Source organism: Balaenoptera musculus, chromosome 17, assembly GCF_009873245.2.
Source record: "Balaenoptera musculus isolate JJ_BM4_2016_0621 chromosome 17, mBalMus1.pri.v3, whole genome shotgun sequence".
NCBI lineage: Eukaryota > Metazoa > Chordata > Mammalia > Artiodactyla > Balaenopteridae > Balaenoptera > Balaenoptera musculus.
Genome location: NC_045801.1, coordinates 67,024,245 through 67,047,958, shown reverse-complemented (window position 1 = coordinate 67,047,958; position 23,714 = coordinate 67,024,245). Strand labels below are relative to the sequence as shown.

General features: G+C 39.9%; 1 protein-coding gene across 2 annotated transcripts in view; it reads left to right on the top strand.

Moving 5' to 3' along the window:
* The first annotated feature begins 3,621 nt into the window (after window positions 1–3,621).
* The window catches only part of C17H8orf34 (chromosome 17 C8orf34 homolog), a 338,603-nt gene continuing 318,510 nt past the window's right edge, over window positions 3,622–23,714 (top strand). The window contains exon 1 of one of the 2 annotated variants that reach the window (XM_036830419.1): window positions 3,622–4,167. In XM_036830419.1, the coding sequence (XP_036686314.1) occupies window positions 3,832–4,167 (336 nt within the window). In that variant the 5' untranslated portion in view covers window positions 3,622–3,831. The remainder of the gene's footprint in view (window positions 4,168–23,714) is intronic. The other variant, XM_036830420.1, reaches the window with a different exon arrangement.

The following is a 23,714-nucleotide window of genomic DNA, read 5'->3' as shown; positions in this document are numbered from 1 at the left end:
CTGAGACTGTGCTCTAGAGTCCGGGAAGATCCCACATGCTGTGTAGCAACTAAGCCCGTGTGCCACAACTGCTGAGACTGTGCTCTAGAGCCCGTGCTCTGCAACAAGAGAAGCCACCGCAATGAGAAGCCCGCGGCGCATGGCAACGAAGAGTAGCCCCCCCCCCACCACCGCTCGCCGTGACTAGAGCAAGCACGTGCGCAGCAACGAAGACCCAACGCAACCAAAAATAAATAAATTAATTTTAAAAAAAGACAGTGGTTCCTTGTCAGCCGATCTTAAAGAGACTAAATGAAATAAATTACAAAATGTATAGCAATAGGATATTAATTAAAGATATATTTATGAAAAACATTGTATGAAAATATACTATGTTGCATGCTATAAAGTGCAAGAGAATTATTAAGATACAGTTCATGATTTTAGAGAGTTTGCATGCATGCAATTAATTAAATGGAAGAAAACAAAGCATAAATGCCACATGTCAGAGGCAAAGTTTAGCCTGAAAGAACATAGCTGGATTGAATTGAGCTACTAAAATTTAATTCATTCATTTAACTGCTATTTATTGAGTACCTACTATGTGCCAGGTCATGAGACATAACCCTTTCTACCAAAGGATGCTGATATCTGGAAACTAAATTCTTGACTAACTTTCAGGATACAGGGTAAAAAATGGAAGTAGCTTCAGCTTGAGTTTGAAAATACTGAATCAAAACCCGGCCCAATCAATTATTCATTGGGGGACTTGGGCAAATAATTTATAACCTTTTAGCTTCATTGTAGAAGTCAGAGGGTCATCTTTGATCGCCTCTTCTAATTTCATCCTACATAAAGGTAATCAACAAATTAGTCTTTAAATGTTCCTTGAATATTTCCCATCCTCTCCATTCTTTTATCCCCAGTCCAAAGGCTGGCCCTCATGATTTGCTTGTGGATTCTGTACCCTAAATTAGTTTTGCTCTCCCCGTATCATTCTTTTTCAATCTATTATGAATGTTGTAACCAAAGCAATCTTTCTAAAACTTTTACCTAACCATAACACTCCTCTGCTCAGAACTCTTTAGTCACTTCTCATCACCCAGAAGATGCAAGTCTGTATTTCTTAGCAAGTGAGACCTTTAATGAGCTGAACTCTGCTTACATTTTTAACCTCACATGCCAGTCTTCCTCCACATCCACCCTATGTTTCTCTAATCACCAGGCTGTTTTGTGCCTCTGGGCCTTTGCATATGCTATTTTTTTTAATGCCGAAGCCTGCAACGTTATCCCCATCCTCACTCCACGAATGCTATCTGGAAAACTTTAAAATTTTACTCTTCCTTTGACAGTTTGCTCAAACACAATCTCCTTTATGGTGCGTTCCTTGATGATCCGGGCACAGGTCATATTTTCATCCTTCGATATGCACACAGCATGTTTTATTTATCTGTGTTAGCACCATGCATTATAATGTCATTATTCGTGTATATGCCAATTGCCTCAAAAAGACTGAACACCTGAGAACAAAGACAAGGCCCTTCACCTTTGAATCCTCACTCCTAACGTAATGTCTGCCATGGAGAGTCTGTGCAATAAATATTTATTTTAGTAATGAAGTCAGGTTTGGGGATAAATGGAAAGAACCAAGAAATGCTTTGTGGAGGAGACGGTATTTAAGGTAGGCCTTGAAAAACTTCTGAAATATTTCCTGAATTTTAAAAATGTAATTTGGGGATGTCCAGTGTTTTGATATACATATATACATAAATGTATATTTCTTCATGTTCTTCCCTTTACTACTTAAGTATTTTGCCAGCAAAGCTTTGTCTTTTCCATTCAAGGCCCTAGGTGCAGTGCTCTGAGTATGGTGAAGGCTTAATAAGTAGGTTAATAGTCTGATTTAAAGAAGCGTCTTCCTCATTTCTCTTAGAATAAGGTACTGTTCTGATTCTCCAGTGCTATGTGTGGTGTCAAAAATGCCTTTTTAGCTGAGTCATAGATGGCTGTGTACCATACCTAATAACAAATAAAAATGTTGATATTCACTCTATATATTTAATTTCTCCTGAACATATTAAAAAATATATAAGTAAGTATGCCTTTGATCCACAACGGAAAATATGTGAGAACCCTGGGCACCTCACTGCTATTCAGTTTAGCTCTCCCTGGGCAGATCACCTGAGTCTTATTGTAAAAGTATTAACTTGGGCATCTTTCCAATCCAAATCGTGTCTATTTCAGGTTATCAGTGATGGTTATGCTGTTAGGTATTCTGGCAGAATAATAATCTGAATTATTAAATAGAATTAACAGTACTTTTGGGGATATTCCATTCTTAACTAGTGCATGTTTCTATTTAAGTAGTTCATTTAAAATACAGATGAAAAAACACTGGGACTTCCCTGGTGGCGCAGTGGTTAAGAATCTGCCTGCCAATGCAGGGGACACGGGTTCGAGCCCTGACCCGGGAAGATCCCACATGCCGCGCAGCAACTACGCCCGTGAGCCACAACTACTGAGCCTGTGCTCTAGGGTGCGCGCCTAGAGCCCGTGCTCTGCAACCTACAACGAAGAGTAGCCCCCGTTCACCACAACTAGAGAAAGCCTGCGCACAGCAATGAAGACCCAATGCAGCCAAGATAAATAAATAAATAAATTTATCAAAAAAAAAAAAAAGGAAAAACACCGACACCAATAAAGATATTATGAATTACAGAAATCCAGAAAATGGCAAAAGAAAAGGAAATCTACACTGTTGCAGTCTGCTTTAGGATAACTGCTCCCTTCATTCTAACTTTCATGTTTACTAATACAAATCTTTTAATTTTGATAGCACATCATGGTTAGGAGACAGGGAACTTGTCATTGGAGGCCTCAATGATTGTTTTTTTTGTTTTTTGTTTTTCCACAAGAAAGAGCTTGTGAAGGAACCTCTGCTGTCTGGAGATCTTCCCTCGGAAACTGCTGCATAATAAAAGTTACTGGCTAAATGTGAGGAGCTCAAGAAGCATCTATAGGAAAGCATCTATCGTGAAGTGCACTAGCGTAGTATTTGAGATGTAGCTATAGATATATAGCCATAATTATGTGTGGGTTGTAATCCACATGATTATATGAGGGTTAGGAAGGCAAACTGGGAGGGAGGGCTGGCTCGCTTCCAACTCTTCTTCCTGTCAAAAGCTAAAGGTTTGCCCCAGCCTCTTGGTCGTCTGCACCTTGGGAGTTTCCAGCTGAATTCTCAGCCCGTCGACTTGCTCCAAGCCAAGCCAGACCGCCTGAAGGAAGGCAACTTCATGTTCGTGGCAGACCCTCAGGCTCACGCACCTTCTCACAACGCTCCCCATCTCGGACCCTGAGCTAGCGGGGGCAGCGCAAGAGGTGCGAGGAGAGGCTCAGAAGGGGCGGTGGGGACGACCCCCTTTCGAACTGCCTTTGTAGCTGCCGAGGAGTAGCCAACAAGCGCCAGATTTACGTGCACTTTGAAAGAAGCACCTTCACCATTGGCTTTCGGAGCGGCGCTGTCGCTAGGGAGCAGCGGGCAGGGCGAGCAGAGACTGGGGAGAAGCCCGGGCGGGTGTTCCCGTAACCCGGGAGAGCGGGCACCCACCGTCGGCGCGGACACGCACGCACACGCACGCTCCCCGCGAGTTCGAGCCCCGCAGCCCCGGCCCGCCCGAGGGCGCCCCCCGGCGCCGTTCTAGGCAGAGCCGCGCCTCCCGGCTCGCCTCCCGCCCCCTGATTCCCGCCGCTGCAGCCCAGAGAGAAAGGAACCTGGAACCTCTGCTCCAGGTGCCCCCGCGCGGGCGCCGCGGAGAGCCGTGGGGCTGGGGGAGGAGGAGAGCGCGATGAATGAGAGCTCCCCTCGCCTCCGAGTTGTCTGAGTTGGCGGTGCCGCGCCCCGGCTTCCGGCTCTCGGCGCCCCACGCGCTCGCGGCTCCAGCGGCTGCAGCCCACGCCCGCGCCGGGAGCCGAGCTCGCCGCGCCGCGCCGCGCCGGGGGAGCCCAGGCTCCCGAGCTCCTGTCCCGGCCCCGGTCCAGGGGAAAGCAGGGGTGTCCCCGGGCAGAGGCGCACGGCCGCGCGGTCTCCCGCACTCTCCGCGGCCCATCGGTCTCTCCATGGCCTCTCATCAGCAATCCCGGATCCAGGCTTACCTGGAGAGGAACAAGATCGGTCCCCTGTTTGAGGTAAGGCGCTGCGGGTGCGGGCGGTCCCGTTTGTCTTTGGGGGGTTCAGGACACCCCGGAGGGAAGGAGGGAGACCGAAGAGCTGCGCGGGAGGGGCGCCCCTGTGGCCCCAGTTCTCTCTCTCTGTCCGGGCCAGGTGTCCTGGAACGCGGCCGCGCGGGCGCTTCTTCGGTTACCTGGGCGCGGACAGGTAAGCTCTGGAGGGACAAGCCTTATCCTGGCAGGGCAAGTTTGAGGTGTCTGACTGCCCTGCCCCTTGCAACCACATGCACGGGGCCCGGACAGGCTGAGACAGACGGGTGCCCACACTCAGGCTTACACACGCTCACTTTCTTCCTGGAATTCACACTGTCTTGCGCGTTTCCCCCCAAATGTAGGCAGTAGTAGAACCCGAAGAAGGTGGAGGAAGTGCTTAGCAATGGGATGGAATAAGGTTACCTGGGAGAAAACTGAACTGGTAGGAAGTAGGCTTCGGGAGGTGCGGGCGTGTGGAATGAAATTGTCAAGCTGAGGCGCTGACACTGGTCTCTGGATGAAAGGAGAATCCTTTGCCTTGCGGCCCCCCTACCTGTGTTAGGGGGAGAGAGGGGGCAGAGAAAGGTTCGGGAAAAGCACACGCGTATTTATGGGAAGGAGACAGCTCTGAGCTGTTTTCTCTCGCCATCAAAGAATTGATGACAAAAATACAGTAGGAGAATGGAAAAGCGGGAGAATAGGAGAAAATGAGAACGGGAGACTGAAAGCAGGCACCGGCAAAGCGTCCCTCCGGTTGCCAGGGCGCTGGGCAGCTGCAGAGGCCAGCGGGGAGGGACGCCCACGGTCCCCTCCTTTCCGGTCCAACCGTCCAGCTGGGCACCGACCCGCTGCGAGAGGACGTGGGAGGGTCGAGATCCCCGCCCCCCCAAAAAAAACCGTTGTGGTCATACTTGGGGGTTTACATGACCGCGGTGTCTTAAGGCTGAAACGCGGCAGGAGGAAGAGATAGCAGAGGTTGAAACACCTTCTCCAGGACTGAAGAGAGGAGAATGATAACTGCAGAGAAAATAAGACTGCGAATTAATGTCCCAGCACAGAAAGGGAGCGGACAAGGGTGTGATCATAACGGGTTTCACATAACCAAGATTTGCAAAATCCCTTGTTTTTCTGACCAACTTTTAAGTTAACCATGTACTGTCTTGAGAGATATGACCATTATTTCAACTGAAAATCACTGTTGTATAGTCATAAAGTCCTACAATGTATGTCTTGATTCTTGTTTTTGCAAAAAGTGTTAGCAAAGGAAGTCCATATACAAAAGCAGAGTAGAATTGCTGGAGCTACTAGAATTCCTTTCCTTGCCTTTAGTGTAAAGATTAGAGACTATACACTGTATTTAAAGGAGAAATATAATAACCCTCTGTGGCACAGTGTGTTAATTGTATCAAAAGAAACATAAAATAAATACATGTAGAGGGTTTCTTCTCTAGAATATAAGTACATTTTCCTAGGGAGAATAAATGAATTTTTAATAGATGCTATTCTCATTTGCTGACTTTTATAATTCCCAAGATTCTCTCCAAGTGACAGTAATAGAGTTTGGAATGTATGTAAACTTTCTATATACATAATTAGGAAATAAATCCAACTTGGTTTTAAATGCTCACTTTTTCAAATGCTCACTAGCTAGTTCCACTGCTGAATCTTAAGGGATGGCAGAATTGTCTCATAAAATCATTAGACCTCCTCACTAAAAAACAAACAAGGACAAAAGTATATGTTTTGTATTTTATTCATTGTTTGGGGGTAACATATTACATACATCCCCATTAGCTTGGATTGCAGTGATGAGTAGTTAATTTTTAAGGGTTGATGTGCACTTTAAGTAATTAAAGGGAGAAAATGGATAAGTTCTCTTCTACTGAAATCAAGTCCTTACGCAACAGTTTTGATCATGAGAGAGTAGAATTACATGTACTTTACAAAACTGGAAAGTCTCCTCATACTTGAAAACCAGTGGAACTAGTGTAAAATGGACATATTGATCTATCATTCTCCTCAAAGCTCCCAGGCCTTTGGTTAATAGTTCTCAAAAAAATTGCTTCAAGAGATCAGAAGAGGAGCCTAGGAATCTGAATTTAGTAAGAAGTAGCACAAATGATGGTCATATATTTAATTCCTGGGCCACATTATAAGAAACAGTGACATAAGCTAAAATCTCCATTTACCAATTACAAATTGAAATAGGTGATGCCAAATTTTATTATCTGGGCTTTGTGGTGATTTTCTTTTGTGCTGAGGCACTGGTGTTAGTGACATAGGCTTACTTTAGTTTTGAAAATATGTAAAACCTGACAATATGTTCCCTTTACAGATTTTGTTAGCTTGGTCTGTTTTAAGAAAACTCACTGAAGTGAGGCACTTTAGAGACAGCACATGAATTTTATTTAAAACAGTAGCAAAGGTAACATATACTGGTATTGAGAATACTTATATCTCATTTTTTTTAAAACCTGTACAGTTTACTTAGTTTATTTCTTACTTTATTTATTTATTTCTAACATTTTATCATTTGAGAAGCTTATAAAAGTGCTGCACACAATATGGTGTTTCAAAAACTACTTTAGAGTGAAATTAATCGTTTCCAGGTGATTTAGAAGTATGCATTTATACTACCTTTAACTATGTTTGAAGATATTTTGAGGCATTACAAAACCATGCCTAGAAATCGTTGCATTAGAGTCTTGGGTAATGATATTTTAATTAAATAGTATGAAGCTATAAGGTGAAAATGGTAATAATGACTTAGATTCCACAAACTCTTTGAAATGTTTGTAAGATATAATACTTTTTGTGCTCTCATTGGCTTGCTCAGGGCAGGCAAGTAGTCAGCAGTCTGGCATCAATCTATAAGGAATGCTTGATGTTGCTACAATAAGTTAGAACTATAATCTTAATATAGATTTCACACATAGCTCCTCACTTAACTGGCAAGATGTGAAATGGTTTGGCTCCCACCAAAGTAGAGTATCTTTGCAACATACGTAGGTAAGATGCATGGGGCAAACATAAGACTGATCTCAAAGCCTAGGGCTAAGCACCTAACAGTCAAAGAACTTGGTGATCAGAAATTCTGTTGCTTATTAGGATCAAGCCATCTACTTTGTTTATACTGTAAGCAGTTTAACTTAATTCCCAGGAGGTTATATGATATGAAACGTTGCAATAAATTCATTATTTTTAATACAAAGAAGTATACAATTTTCAGTTTCTCTCATCTTGTTAAATAGAATAATTATTTGAAAATTATGGGTTGGAATGGTGCTCACGGCAGCCATATGTCTTGGTTCGGGCCTAGTCACACTCACAAGAGTGGGAAATCCTGCACCATATGATATCACTTATATGTGGAATCTAAAAATTGATACAAATGAACTTACTTACAAAACAGAAACAGACCGACAGACGTAGAAAACAAATTTATGGTTACCAAAGGGGAAAGGGGGGGAGGGAGGGATAAATTAGGAGTTTGGGATTAACAGATACACACCACTATATATAAAATAGATAAACAACAAGTTATACCACAGGGAACTATACTTAATATCTTATAATAACCCATAATGGAAAAGAATCTGAAAAAGATTATATCTTGATAAATATATATGAATCACTTTGCTGTATACCTGAAACTAACACAACATTATAAATCAACTATACGTCAGTTTTTAAAAAGCAGAATAATGCGGTCTTCATACAATCTCCATAGAATTTTTAAATCTCTGTCTATTGAAGATGTGGCAAACTAAGTTCACTGCATTTTCCCAAATGTGGTCTGACCCACTCCAAGTAGAATGGAATCACTTTACAACCTTCTGTGTTTAGTTCAAAGTACCTCTACTCACGTAGTCTGAATTTGTGTTAACTGATTTGGCATATATGTTATGAGGTGGACTCATCCAATGCATGGTCAACCGTAGCAACCAGATTTTGTGTTCTAAATGATATTCCCCATTAAGTGGAACCAGGTATCCTTGGAGAAATGGTTCATTCAAGGCTTGGCACTGGGAAATACAAGATGAACCTGGAACATCTTTTTTTTTTTAAGAGCTCCTGACTTATTTATTTATTTATTTATTTATTTATTTTTTGGCTGTGTTGGGTCTTCGTTTCTATGCGAGGGCTTTCTCTAGTTGTGGCAAGCGGGGGCCACTCTTCATGGAGGTGCGCGGGCCTTTCACTGTCGCGGCCCCTCTTGTTGCGGAGCACAGGCTCCAGACGCGCAGGCTCAGTAGCTGTGGCTCACGGGCCTAGTTGCTCCACGGCATGTGGGATCTTCCCAGACCAGGGCTCGAACCCGTGTCCCCTGCATTGGCAGGCAGACTCTCAACCACTGCGCCACCAGGGAAGCCCCAGAACCTGGAACATCTTATTACGATAAAATGTAAGGAAGTGGTCAAAGAATGATAGGAACATGTCCAAAGGACATAGAAGCCAGCTTGAAGAGGCTCCTATTAACTAAATCTGGGACAATTTAAGAAGCAAAATAAAGAATGACAGTAACATTATCTTACTGTATAAAATAGGAATATTTTATTCCACACATTCATGGGACACATGAATGTGTTCAATTTACAGGGAGAAGAGAAAGCTTTACTTTATCGTAAGTACAATGCCAATTAATAAAACTGGAAGGGATGATGGAATTAGAAAATCACTACTTGGCAACCGTCTTAGTAATAATTCGGGCAAGAAACATTAATCAATGCTAAAACTAATGGGTGAAAGTTGGATGAGGAATGAGATGTTACATAATCTCTAGTATCTTTCCACAAAATAGATGTTAATTATAAAGGAAAAAAAGTAACTCTGTAGTGAAGAAACCTGGCAGACATTACTTTACTCAAGTGTTATGCCCCCTGTTAGGATGCATTTAAAACAACATGGCATCGCTTCTGTAATATTCCTGCCAATCATGCATGACTTGAATTGAATAACGGGAAAATATCTGATTAGCTTGATGGGGAAATTCTGCTTATCTGGAGTCTTAAAAAATTTAAGATCGTGAAGGTCAAGGGAGGTCTCAGACTGAAGAGACGTGACAAGTAAGTGCAAAATATGGTTCTAGAGTTGATACTTTTGCTATGAAGGACATTTTTGGGAAAGTTGGCGAAACTTGAATGGGGTCTCTAGGTGAAGAGTATATGGAGTTCTTTGTGTTGTTCCCATACTTTTTCTGTAAGTTTAAAATTATTTCAAAATTTTAAAAAATATTAAAAATAGAAAAGGACATCTAGGAAATGAGTATTTACAAAATAATTCATCCATGGGGTTTCTTTAAACATTAAATTATGTATGTGTAGTTAAGAATTGTTATCAATGATTTATACATGGCAACCAATGAATAATAAACTAAAATTCTGAGTAAAGAAAATTTACAATTCTGGTTAATTAAGCATATGCATTTTCCTCTACTCCCTCTCAAAATTTATTGAAATATCAGCAAAAATATTAAAAAAATAAATGCATAAGATTGCTGGAACACAAGAAAGGGTGCTGAGGCAGAGATACTGTTTCTGTTTGTTTATGAGTGGTGGCATCTCCTTTGCACCTACATATGATCAAGTGTCATAGAGTCAATGATATGTAGTGAAAATGTTTGCAATTTCCTGGAAGGTACCTAAAATACATGGACTCAGCTGGGACATCTTCTCATATGCCTGCCCTCCTTCCTGCTGTCTGGAATGCCTCTTTGTAATACCTCCCTCCTACCCTTCCTTACTTCTTCCACATCCCCAAGCAACCACTGATCTCCTTTTTGTCACTAAGGTTGGCTTTCCATTTCTAGAGTTTTGTATAAATAGAATCATACTCTATGCTCCTTTTTTGGGGGAAGGTGTATATCATTTTGTACTTGACATCATTATTTTGCAATTCGCCCATGTTGCATCATGTATCAGTAGTTTACTTCTTTTTATTGCTGAATTAGTATTTCGTATGGATTTATACTTTTGTTTCTCTTGGGGACCTGGAATAGGTTGGATGGATCATATGGTAGGTGTATGTTTAACTTTTTAAGACATTAGCCACTAGTTTTGAAGCTTGTAAAATTTTACATTCCTGCCAACAGTGTGTGAGAGTTTCAGTTGTTCACTATTCTCACCCAAACTTGATATCATCTGTCTTTTTAATAATAGCCGTTCTAACTGGTTTGTGTGATATCTCATTGTGGTTTTAATTTGATTTTACATTGTTGCCTCACTCTTACCCCCGATCTGAGGCCAATGTCAGTGGAGACCATGTGGAGAGCCTGGCCTCCTCCCACCCCTGACAGTAATAAGGCATTCCTCTCCCTCCCCATTGGGGTTGTGTCAGAAGAGGCCTAGAGAAGACTCAGGACTTGTGGTCCAGTGGTAACAAGGCCACCCCTGCCATGAAATCCGTGCCAAGACACATCAAAATTAAATTTCTGGGGAAGAAAGACAAGAAAAATCTTGAAAGCTGCCAGAGAAATGCAACATTATACCTATAGAGGAAAAAGCAATTAGAATGACACCAGATTTCTCATCAGCCCATGGAGGTCCAAGGGAAGTGGCACAATATTTTTCAAGTGCTGAAAAAAAAGAACCCAGGATTCCATTAGAGAAAATATCCTTCACAAATGAAAGGGGAATCAAGAGAATTTGTCACCAGCAGGCCTTCCCTAAAAGTATGGCTAAAGGAAGTTCTCTAAACAGAAAGGAAATGATGAAAGAAGAAGGAAGTTTAGAACATCAGGAAGGAAGAAAGAACATGGAGAGAGCAAAAATATGAGTAAATATAATACGTTTTCCTTCTCCTCTTGAATTTTCTAAATTATGTCATGGTTGAAGCACAATTATAACAATGTCATATGAGGTTCTAAAAGTATGTAGAGGAAGTACTTAAGAAAACTGTATTACAATCAAGGAAGGGTAAAGAGGTGCAAAGAAGGTAAGGTTTCTATACTTCACTTGAACTGGTAAAATGACAATACCTGTTGACTGATTGTATATGTATAATATAATACCTAGAGTAAGCACTAAAAAAACTATACAAAAAGATGCCCTCAAAAGCGATAGATAAATAAAAATGGAATTTAAAAAAATGTTCAAGTAACCCACAGGAATAGGAAAAAGAAAAAATAAAACAGAGAGAACAAACAGAAAAAAAAAAAAAAATAACATGGCAAACTTTAGCCCTAATATGTCACTAATTCAATTAAATGCAATGGTCTAAGTATACCAGTTAAAAGAGATTGTCAGAGTGGATTAAAAAACATGACCCAACTAAGAAACTCACTTCAAATACAAAGATATAGGCAGGATAAAAGTAAAAGAATGGAAAAAATATTATGCAAACATCAAAAGAAAGCAGGAGTGGCTATGTAAACGTCAGATAAAGTAGACTTCAGAGGATAGAAAATTATCAGAGACAGGAATTGTCATTTTGTAATAATAGAAGGGTCAACCCACCAAGAAAAAGAGCAATCCTGAGTGTGTATGCACGAGCAGCAGAGCTGCAAAATGTGTGAAGCAGAAACTGATAGAACTAAGAAGAGAAATAGACAAATCTGTAATTATAGTTCAAGACTTCAAAACCCCTCTCTTGACAACTGAGAGAACAACTAGGCAGAAATTCAGAAACACCATAGAAGAACTCAACAGCCCATCAGACAACAGGGTCTAGTTGACATTTGTAGACCACTCCATGCAACAGTAGCAGAATGCGCATTCTTTTCAAGTGGCATGGAATGCATACAGAGATAGACCATTCCCTGAACCACGAAACTATCCTCAATTGAAAACATACAAGGTGTTTTCTCCATCACAGTGGGATGAAACTAGAAATCAGTAATAGAAGGAACACAGGAAGATTCCCAAAACACTGGGAAACTGTGCAACACACTTCTACATAATCTACTTGTCAAAGAAGAAATCACAAGGAAATAAAAACCCATCTGACAATGAAAAGGAAGGTATGTCAAAATTTATGAGACACAGCTCAAGCAGTGCGGAGAGGGAATTTTACAGCACTAAAGTGCATAGGATAAAAAAGTGGACTGGGACTTCCCTGGTGATCCAGTAGTTAAGTCTCCGTGCTTCCAATGCAGGAGCCACAGGTTCGATCCCTGGTTGGGGAAATAAGATCCCACATGCCGTGCAGTCAAAAAAAAAAAAAAAAAAAAAACTTAAAAAAGTGGACTGATGTGTGTGACTGGTCTGAATAGGGCCTGTGCTTTCTATACCATTCCTCTGTGCACTCCCAATAGTACAGGACAGTCTATCCAGAGGGAGAGAGGACTGCTCTACAGTGAAGGATGTGTGAGCATCAGTAATCTGTAGACAATAGGTATCAGTTCATATACTATGTCATGTCTTGTATCTAGAAGTAGATATTAAATTTTTATTTATTTATTTATTTTGGCTGCATTGGGTCTTCACTGCTGCGTATGTTTCTCTAGTTGCGGTGAGGGGGGGCTACTCTTCGTTGCAGTGCACGGGCTTCTCAGTGTGGTGGCTTCTCTTGTTGCAGAGCACAGGCTCTAGGCCCATGGGCTTCAGTAGTTGTGGCTCGTGGGCTCTAGAGCACAGGCTCAGTAGTTGTGACGCACGGGCTTAGTTGCACCGAGGCATGTGGGATCCTCCCGGACCAGGGCTCGAACCTGTGTCCTCTGCATTGGCAGGCGGATTCTTGACCACTGCACCACCAGGGAAGTCCCCAGCATTACTTTAGCTGTCAATCCCAAACCCAGTCCCATTCCTGGTGGCAAGAATCAGACTGTCTTCTGAATAAAACTCCAGGAAGAATCTGTTTCCTTCCCCACAAAGGGAGAAGGTCTAATATAGTTTTCACATCCTTACAGGCAAATTAACCAAGCATGAAGTTTATCTCATCTATCTCTGCCTGCCCTCCTTCATGGCAGCACTGGCTTAGATAACATTTATTGGAATATCATTTTAACCATTGTTGCAACTCTTGCTTTTCTTTCTGACTTTGCTCCTACTCTTTCCATTGCTGCAAATTCATCTATTCTTTTTTTTTTTATACAGCAGGTTCTTATTAGTTATCCATTTTATACATATTAGCGTATACATGTCAATCCCAATCTCCCAATTCATCACACACACACACCCCCGCCACTTTCCCCCTTGGTGTCCATATGTTCCTTCTCTACATCTGTGTCTCTGTTTCTGCCCTGCAAACCGGTTCATCTGTACCATTTTCTAGGGTTCCACATATATGTGTTAATATACGATATTTTGTTTTTCTCTTTCTGACTTACTTCACTCTGTATGACAGTCTCTAGATCCATCCACGTCTCTACAAATGACCCAATTTCGTTCCTTTTATGGCTGAGTAATATCCATTGTATATATGGACACATCTTCTTTATCCATTCCTCTGTCGATGGGCATTTAGGTTGCTTCCATGACCTGGCTATTGTAAATAGTGCTGCAATGAACATTGGGGTGCATGTGTCTTTCTGTATTATGGTTTTCTCTGGGTATGTGCCCAGGAGTGGGATTGCTGGGTCATATGGTAATTCTATTTTTAGTTTTTTAAGGAAACTCCATACTGTTCTCCATAGTGGCTGTATCAATTTACATTCCACCAACAGTGCAAGAGGGTTCCCTTTTCTCCACACCCTCTCCAGCATTGTTGTTTGTAGATTTTCTGATGATGCCCATTCTGGCTGGTGTGAGGTGATACCTCATTGTAGTGTTGATTTGCATTTCTCTAATAATTAGTGATGTTGAGCAGCTGTTCATGTGCTTCTTGGCCATCTGTATGTCTTCTTTGGAGAAATGTCTAGTTAGGTCTTCTGACCATTTTTTTCTTTTTTAAAGAACATTTATTTATTTATTTATGGCTACGTTGGGTCTTCGTTGCTGCACGTGGGCTTTCTCTAGTTGCAGGGAGCTGGGGCTACTCTTCGTTGCGGTGCGCCGGCTTCCACTGCGGTGGCTTCTCTTGTTGCGGAGCACGGGCTCTAGGTGCGCGGGCTTCCGGGCTTCCGTAGTGGTGGCTCGTGGGCTCTAGAGCGCAGACTCAGTAGTTGTGGCGCACCGGCTTATTTGCTCCATGGCATGTAGGATCTTCCCGGACCAGGGCTCGAACCTGTGTCCCCCGCATTGGCAGGCGGATTCTTAACCACTGTGCCACCAGGAAAGCCCCTGACCATTTTTTGATTGGCTTGTTTGTTTTTTTAATATTGAGCTGCATGAGCTGTTTATATATTTTGGAGATTATCCTTTGTCCGTTGATTCGTTTGCAAATATTTTCTCCCAGTCTGAGGTTGTCTTTTCGTCTGTTTATAGTTTCCTTTGCTTTGCAAAAGCTTTTAAGTTTCATTAGGTCCCATTTGGTTTATTTTTGCTTTTATTTCCATTACTCTAGGAGGTGGATCAAAAAAGATCTTGTTGTGATTTATGTCAAAGAGTGTTCTTCCTATGTTTTCCTCTAAGAGTTTTAGTGTCCAGTCTTACATGTAGGTCTCTAATCCATTCTGAGTTTATTTTTTGTGAATGGTGTTAAGGAGTGTTCTAATTTCATTCATTACATGTAGCTGTCCAGTTTTCCAGCACCACTTATTGAAGAGACTGTCTTTTCTCCACTGTATATCCTTGCCTCCTTTGGCATAGATTAGTTGACCATAGGTGTGTGGGTTTATCTCAGGGCTTTCTATCCTGTTCCATTGAGCTATATTTCTGTTTTTGTGCCAGTACCATACTGTCGTGATTACTGTAGCTTTGTAGTATAGTCTGAAATCTGGGAGCCTGATTCCTCCAGCTGCATTTTTCTTTCTCAAGATTGCTTTGGCTATTCGGGGTCTTTTGTGTTTCCAAACAAACTGTGAAATTTTTTGTTCTAGTTCTGTGAAAAAATGCCCATTGGTAGTTGATAGGGATTGCATTGAATCTGTAGATTGCTTTGGGTAGTAGAGTCATTTTCACAATATTGATTCTTCCAATCCAAGAACATGGTATATGTCTCCATCTGTTTGTATCATCTTTAATTTCTTTCATCAGTGTCTTATAGTTTTCTGCATACAGGTCTTTTGTCTCCTTAGGTAGGTTTATTCCTAGGTATTTGATTCTTTTTGTTGCAGTGGTAAATGGGAGTGTTTCCTTAATTTCTCTCTCAGATTTTTCATCATTAGTGTATAGGAATGCCAGAGATTTCTGTGCATTAATTTTGTATCCTGCTACTTTACCAATTCATTGATTAGCTCTAGTAGTTTTCTGGTGGCATTTTTAGACTCCTCTGTGTACAGTATGATGTAATCTGCAAACAGTGACAGTTTTACTTCTTCTTTTCCAATTTGTATTCCTTTTATTTCTTTTTCTTCTCTGATTGCCGTGGCTAGGACTTCCAAAACTATGTTGAATAATAGTGGTGAGAGTGGACATCCTTGTCTTGTTCCTGATCTTAGAGGAAATGGTTTCAGTTTTTCATCATTGAGAATGATGTTTGCTGTGGGTTTGTCATATATGGCCTTTATTATGTTGAGGTAGGTTCCCTCTATGCCCACTTTCTGGAGAGTTTTTATCATAAATGGGTGTTGAATTTTGTCAAAAGCTTTTTCTGCATCTAATGAGATGATCATATGGTTTTTATTCTTCAATTTGTTAATATGGTGTATCACATTGATTGGTTTGCATATATTGAAGAATCCTTGCATCCCTGGGATAAGTCCCACTTGATCATGGTGTATGATCCTTTTAATGTGTTGTTGGATTCTGTTTGCTAGTATTTTGTTGAGGATTTTTGCATCTATATTCATCAGTGATAATGGTCTGTAACTTTCTTTTTTTGTGACATCTTTCTCTGATTTTGGTATCAGGGTGGTAGTAGCCTCGTAGAATGCGTTTGGGAGTGTTCTTCCTCTGCAATTTTTTGGAAGAGTTTGAGAAGGATGGGTGTTAGCTCTTCTCTAAATGTTTGTTAGGATTCACCTGTGAAACCATCTGGTCCTGGACTTCTGTTTGTTGAAAGATTTTTAATCACAGTTTCAATTTCATTACTTGTGATTGGTCTGTTCATATTTTCTATTTCTTCCTGGTTCAGTCTTGGAAGGTTATACCTTTCTAAGAATTTGTCCATTTCTTCCAGGTTGTCCATTTTATTGGCATAGAGTTGCCTGTAGTAGTCTCTTAGGATGCTTTGTATTTCTGCGGTGTCTGTTGTAACTTCTCCTTTTTCATTTCTTATTTTATTGATTTGAGTCCTCTCCCTCTTTTTCTTGATGAGTCTGGCTAATGGTTTATCAATTTTGTTTATCTTCTCAAAGAACCAGCTTTTAGTTTTATTAATCTTTGCTATTGTTTTCTTTGTCTCTATTTCATTTATTTCTGCTCTGATCTTTATGATTTCTTTCCTTCTACTAACTTTGGGTTTTGTTTATTCTTCTTTCTCTAGTTCCTTTAGGTGTAAGGTTAGATTGTTTATTTGAGATTTTTCTTGTTTCTTGAGGTAGGATTGTATAGCTATAAACTTCCCTCTTAGAACTGCTTTTGCTGCATCCCGTAGGTTTTGGATTGTCGTGTTTTCATTGTCATTTGTCTCTAGGTATATTTTGATTTCTTCTTTGATTTCTTCAGTGATCTCTTGGTTATTTAGTAACGTATTTTTTAGCCTCCGTGTGTTTGTGTTTTTTACGTTTTTTTCCCTGTAATTGATTTCTAATCTCATAGCGTTGTGGTCAGAAAAGATGCTTGATATGATTTCAATTTTCCTAAATTTACTGAGGCTTGATTTATGACCAAAGATGTGATCTATCCTGGAGAATTTCTGTGTGCACTTGAGAAGAAAGTGTAATCTGCTGTTTTTGGATGGAATGTCCTATAAATATCAATTAAATATATCTGGTCTATTGTGTTATTTAAAGCTCGTGTTTCCTTATTAATTTTCTGTTTAGATGATCTGTCCATTGGTGTAAGTGAGGTGTTAAAGTCCCCTGCTATTACTGTGTTACTGTTGATTTCCTCTTTTATAAGTGTTAGCAGTTGCCTTATGTATTGAGGTGCTTCTATGTTGGGTGCCTGTATATTGATAATTGTTATATCTTCTTCTTGGACTGATCCCATGATCATTATGTAGTGTCCTCCTTTGTCTCTTGTAACATTCTTTATTTTAAAGTCTATTTAATCTGATATGAGTATTGCTACTCCAGCTTTCTTTTGATTTCCATTTTCATGGAATATAGTTTTCCATCCCCTCACTTCCAGTCTGTATGTGTTACTAGGTCTCAAGTGGGTCTCTTGTTGACAGCATATATATGGGTCTTGTTTTTGTATCCATTCAGCGAGCCTGTGTCTTTTGGTTGGAGCATTTAATCGATTCACGCTTAAGGTAATTATTGATATGTATGTTCCTATTACCATTTTCTTAATTGTTATGGGTTTGTTTTTGTAGGTCCTTTTCTTCTCTTGTATTTCCCACTTAGAGAAGTTCCTTTAGCATTTGTTGTAGAACTGGTTTGGTGGTGCTGAATTCTCTTAGCTTTTGCTTGTCTGTAAAGCTTTTGATTTCTCTGTTGAATCTGAATGAGATCCATGCCGGGTAGTGTAATCTTGGTTGTAGGGTCTTCCCTAGAGTAATCTTGGTTGTAGGTTCTTCCCTTTCATCCCTTTAAATATATCATGCTACTCCCTTCTGGCTTGTAGAGTTTCTGCTGAGAAATCAGCTGTTAACCTTATGGGAGTTCCCTTGTATGTTATTGTCATTTTTCCGTTGTTGCTTTCAGTAATTTTTCTGTGTCTTTAATTTTCATCAGTTTGATTACTATGTGTCTTGGCGTGTTTCTCCTTGGGTTTATCCTGCCTGGGACTCTGTGTGCTTCCTGGACTTTTGTGGCTATTTCCTTTCCCATGTTAGGGAAGTTTTCGACTATAATCTCTTCAACTATTTTCTCGGGTTCTTTCTCTCTCTCTCCTCCTTCTGGGACCCCTATAATGTGAATGTTGTTGCGTTTAATGTTGTCCCAGAGGTCTCTTAGGCTGTCTTCATTTCTTTTCATTTTTTTTTTCTTTATTCTGTTCCATGGCAGTGAATTCCACCATTCTGTCTTCCAGGTCACTTATCCGTTCTTCTGCCTCAGTTATTCTGCTATTGATTCCTTCTAGTGTAGTTTTCATTTCAGTTATTGTATTGTTCATCTCTGTTTGTTTGTTCTTTAATTCTTCTAGGTCTTTGTTAAACATTTCTTGTATCTTCTCGATCTTTGCCTCCATTCTTTTTCCGAGGTCCTGGATCATCTTCACTATCATTATTCTGAATTCTTTTTCTGGAAGGTTGCCTATCTCCACTTCTTTTAGTTGTTTTTCTGGGGTTTTATCTTGTTCTTTCATCTGGTACATAGCTCTCTGCCTTTTCATCTTGTCTATCTTTCTGTGAATGTGGTTTTTGTTCCACAGGCTGCAAGATTGTAGTTCTTCTTGCTTCTGCTGTCTGCCCTCTGGTGGATGAGACTATCCAATTTCATCTCTTCTCTTTCCTTCCATTGCTTCCATGGCTTGGACCTTCCCTTCATTTCTCTTTGCAGCATTATATGATTCCGTCCATATGTCACTGATTCCTGTTTAAACAAAGAAACACATATTAGAAATCCAGAAAAAAGAAAAAAAAAAAGAAACCTGACCAGTGTAGGCCACTTTCTAGAAATTAAGAAAAAGCAAATTACTGTCTTAGATACAGCTGTGCCAGGGTACCTTCTGATCCCCATGGGTGCATATTTCTACACCTCACCCTTTGTCTTGTTGTATATTAATCTCAGGCTCTATGGTTAGAGAAAATACCTTCAGAGTCTTTGAGATTTTTAAATATAGTCCAATATGCCTTTAAATTTACTTGATAAATTTAAAAAATATTAGCTGCATTTTCCCCTGACAGGAACAAGATGTACTTGAAAGAGAAATTGAGTTTCAGTTCAGAAAAATAAGTTGTAGAGAATGAAAGAAGCTTGAAGAGAAATCTAGCATTTAATTATGTTTAATTGTCATTGTGGAAATTTCTGTTTACAGTATTGGCATTTAAAAAAAGATATTTTCAGAAGTGACATTTTGATTAGGATAATTTTCTGCTTCCAGCATAGTGTGTTTTTATCTTTATTTGGCTCCATGGCTGTCAAGGCAGCAAAACTGTTAATAGGCTTTTTTAGATTGGATGAATGCAGGTCCCAGATGTCTTGGTTCTAACTGGGGCTTGTTGTATACATTGCTATTTCATTGACATAAAAAACCACTTTATGCCACGCTAACTGAATTAAATTGTACAACTTGGTGGATAGATATACTTAAGACATTGGTGAGCTCAGCAAATATTTTATATGTGTGACCATTTGGAAGGAAACTCAGGATTGAAACCCAGGCTCGGAAGAATTCAATTCAAGGCAATCAAAATTTACAACACATGGAGTTGCTTTAGCAGATGTTTTTGGGGAAAATCTTTGACTCCTTTTTGAGTGTCAAATTACGCCTTGAGGCTAAATTCCAACTGAGGGTCAATATTAATAAATTAGATTAAAAGTGTAAGCAAAAAGATGGAAGCTAGTAAGATAAGTTGTCCTAGAGAAAAGAAGGCTTTGAGGTGACGGAATTACAATTAAGAATGGTAGAAGAAACTATCATGAACTAAAGTGTGAAGGATTTCAGTTATTTAGTAGAAGAATAGGTTAATGAAAGAATACTTCAGCATTTTTTCTGCATAATAAGAAATGCAACAAAAAGCTTGACTACCTTGGCTAGTTTAATTGTCGCATTATCTGAAGGAGGAAGATTAGGCTATGATTCTCTCCAAAGGGAAAACAATAAACTTCATGAATCTGTATTCAAAAGCCCCGCTCTAAGTTTAAATCTTCCAGAGGGCCTTTGTGGGTTAACTAACCAGGCTCTAATTAATCCACCAAATCCCTGCATTTCATGTGTCAGTATTGTATTATGTTGTTTTATGCTTTTAACAATGCTATTGTTTTATCATGCCTGTTTTCCATGTGAAGAATCTTAGCTCTATAGAGTTGACATAACTTTCCCCAAATGTACAGAGCATAAGTGGGGGAGATGTCGTGAACCTGGGATATGTCTGAGTCCAAAGCTTATACTTTTAAATTTTTTTATTTTTAAAATATTTTCAGCTTTATTGAGATATAATTGACATATAATATTGTGTAAGTTTAAGGTACACAAAATGTTGGTTTTATACACTTTTATATATTGTAAAATGATTACTACCATAGTGTTAGCTAACACTTCCATCATGTTACATAATTACTATTTCTTTTTTGTGGTGAGACCATTGAAGATCTACTCTCTCAGCAACTTGCAAGTATATGATACAATATTATTAACTATGATCATCATGCTGTACATTAGAATCCCAGAACTTGTTCATCTTATGACTGGAAGTTTATAACTCTTTGATCAGTATCTCCCCAATCCTCCATGTCCCTTCTTCTGGTAGCCACCATTCTACTCTCTGTTTCTCTGAGTTTGGCTTTTTAGATTCCACATATAAGTGATATCATACAGTATTTGTCTTTCTCTGACTTATTTCACTTAGCATCATGCCTTCAAGGTGCATCCATGTTGTTGCAAATGGCATGATTTCCTTTTCTCATGGCTGAATAATGTCCTTGTGTGTGTGTGTGTGTGTGTGTGTGTGTGTGTGTGTGTGTACACACCACATCTTCTTTATCCATTCATCCATTGACAGATACTTAGGTTGTTTCCATATCTTGGCTATTGTGAATGATGCTGCAGTGAACATGGGAGTGCAGATATCTCTTTGAGATCTTGTTTTCATTTCTTTTGGATATATACTCAGAAGTGGGATTACTGGATCGTGTGGTAGTTCTACTTTTAATATTTTGAGGAATGTCCATACTGTTTCCATACTGGCTGTACCAGGTTACATTCTCACCAACAGTGTACAAGGGTTCCCTTTTCTTCACATCCTCACCAACACTTGTGATCTCTTGTCTTTTTGATGATCAAAGCTCATACTTTTAGCTACTAGGCTAGTTTGCCCTCTGTCTGCTTAGACTCTCCACACTGTCCAATACAGCAGCCACTAGCCACGTGTGACTATTTAGATTAAACTAAATGAAATGAAATAAAAAATTCAGTCCTCATTCTCACTAGCCATATTTTAAGAGCTCAGTAGTAACACGTGGCTGCTGAATTGACCACAGCAGACATAGATTATTGCCATTATTGCCGAATATGTAATTGGACGGCATTGCCTTAGCTTCAGAGGTATCTCCTCTTCCCATTCTCCCTGGCCTTCCAACTGTTCCACGCAGTGAGATGCTGTTTTCTCTGGGCTCCTGTAACACCATCCTCTCCTAGTTTTCCTTCTGCCTCTTTCAGCCATTTCTTCTCTGTCTCCTTTGGGAACTCTTCCACCTCCACCTCCTCTTTAAATGTTGAATATTCTCAGGGCTTAGTCCTAGAGCTCATCCACTTCTATGGATTCAAATTTCGATTTGCTGACAATTCTGAATTTTCTTTCACTTCATATCGTGTCTTCTGGTATGTCTCCATCCTCGCCATTTGGATTTGTTTCCAGTTCCACCTTCCTGGGAAAGAGGGCCTCATTAGACGAGAATTAGAAAATGAGAGGATGACGCTAGTGATTAGAAGAAGAGTATTATCTTTCCCTTTGGACCAGGCATTGGGTCTGGATATCTATGAGGCTATTCCGTGCAGCAGAGGTTAAGGACGGCATTGGGCCAAGAACTAGGAAATGCAAAAGACAGGCAAGATGTAGCTAGCTGTCATCCTTGGTCCAGTGCACACTTGAAAGTAAAATTATCTGAGATCATTATCATGACTGTGCTCATGGTTTTCTTACTTCATAATCTTTAGTAAAAATGATACTGAAAATTCTGAACCTATTTCAACAGTACTGTATAGAGCACATTAAGGAGAGAAACTTTTGCCTAAATTTGGGTAAGAGTTAACCATGAAATTATGTCTTCCATCCCTCCATCCTTTCATCCCCTACTTCAGACCCATGTGGTAGTGACTGTGATTATCATGAGTTGCTCCAGAGGTCTCTGTCTTGCTTTTGTGATTCAGACCTTTCCCCATCATGAAACTTTCCTTCCAGTGTTAATATTTGAAGTTTATAGTTTTCAATATTACTAAAAATGCACATTCCTCTCAAGCTGCCTACTGAGGGGAAATATATTTGTGTCTGGAAGATTTCTTCAAGGTTTTAGATCTAATATATACAGCTACACCTGCGATATGAGGACGATGAAAATGAAGTTATCACATTCAAATTTGTGCTTCAAGTTGTAGAGTGTGCAACAGAGCACCTTTCTGGGAAGAAATCAGGAAAAAACTCCCTCACCTCTCCTCCCCTTGTCTCCACCGAGCCTATCCTGATTCTTTCTAAGGTCATATCCTTTCTATGGCCACCGGTATCTCCATAAATACTTTGCAGCAGTGTGCCCAGGAGAATTTTCTGGGAGTAACTATATGCTGGAAGACTGTTGAATGAAGGAATCCAGGTGTATATCATTAGGCAGTCTAAATGAAGCTGTGTAGCTTTTCCAGTAGGGTGGCAGGTGTATTTCTGTTTTACTAAAAGCAACATACTAGACTTTGGGATTGATATGGGTGGATTTTAAGCAGTCTGCCATTCAGATGTGTGTCCTATTTATAAGGAGATACTTAACCACAGTGCCTTTTCTCGGCAGATACAATAGGATGGGAAGTTTTACCCATTTTAATAACTTGAACTAAAGCTAAATCTTTACAGATAGAAATTGTTCAAATTCTGCTTTCTGAAACTATTAATTTAAAATTTTGTTTGCATCTCAAGTCAACATCAATTTAGACTTCTCAGCCCCTTTCTTTGAAGTTTTAATCGGTTCCTTAATTACAGAGGGAACAGATATCAGCAAAAGCAATGGATCAGAAGAACGTGTATTCAATGACTTTTGCCAGTTTAGTATTCTACATACAAACGTATTGCTGTTTGTATCAATTCTAGGAGATTTGCTGAGTGGCCCCAACATCATGTTTGGAATGAATGTGTAATATGTGGAGCTGGCCTCTGCTTCTGGCTCCGAGCTTTTGTTGCCAGTGTATCACTTTACTTGTTAAATGAAAGAAGAGAAGATTAATTGGTTAGTATTAAAATTCTAAGATTTACGGTTAAGCATGGTATAATAAAAAACACTGAGTACTAAGGAAGAGAAACAATGCTCAGTAGACGCCAGTATGAGTTTACTGTGTACAATTTACCCTCTGCTGTTGCTGGTCACTATCAGATTAATTGGCTAAAATTGGTTGCTGAAATACAGAAAAATACTTTGACAAGGAAATTGATTCAGTTACTATGTGTAGACATAACTTTTATTTCCACTTAGCCAAAGCTATTGTTCTCTCTCTCTCTCTCTGCATATATTTTGAAAGATTGGAAGTATAGGTTCTAATAATATCATGATGGAACAGAGCTCATGGTGGGAGCAGACGGTGAGATTTTAGCAGATGACATGGAAAAAGTGGAATAATTCTACCTTTATTTTGCTGATATATTTT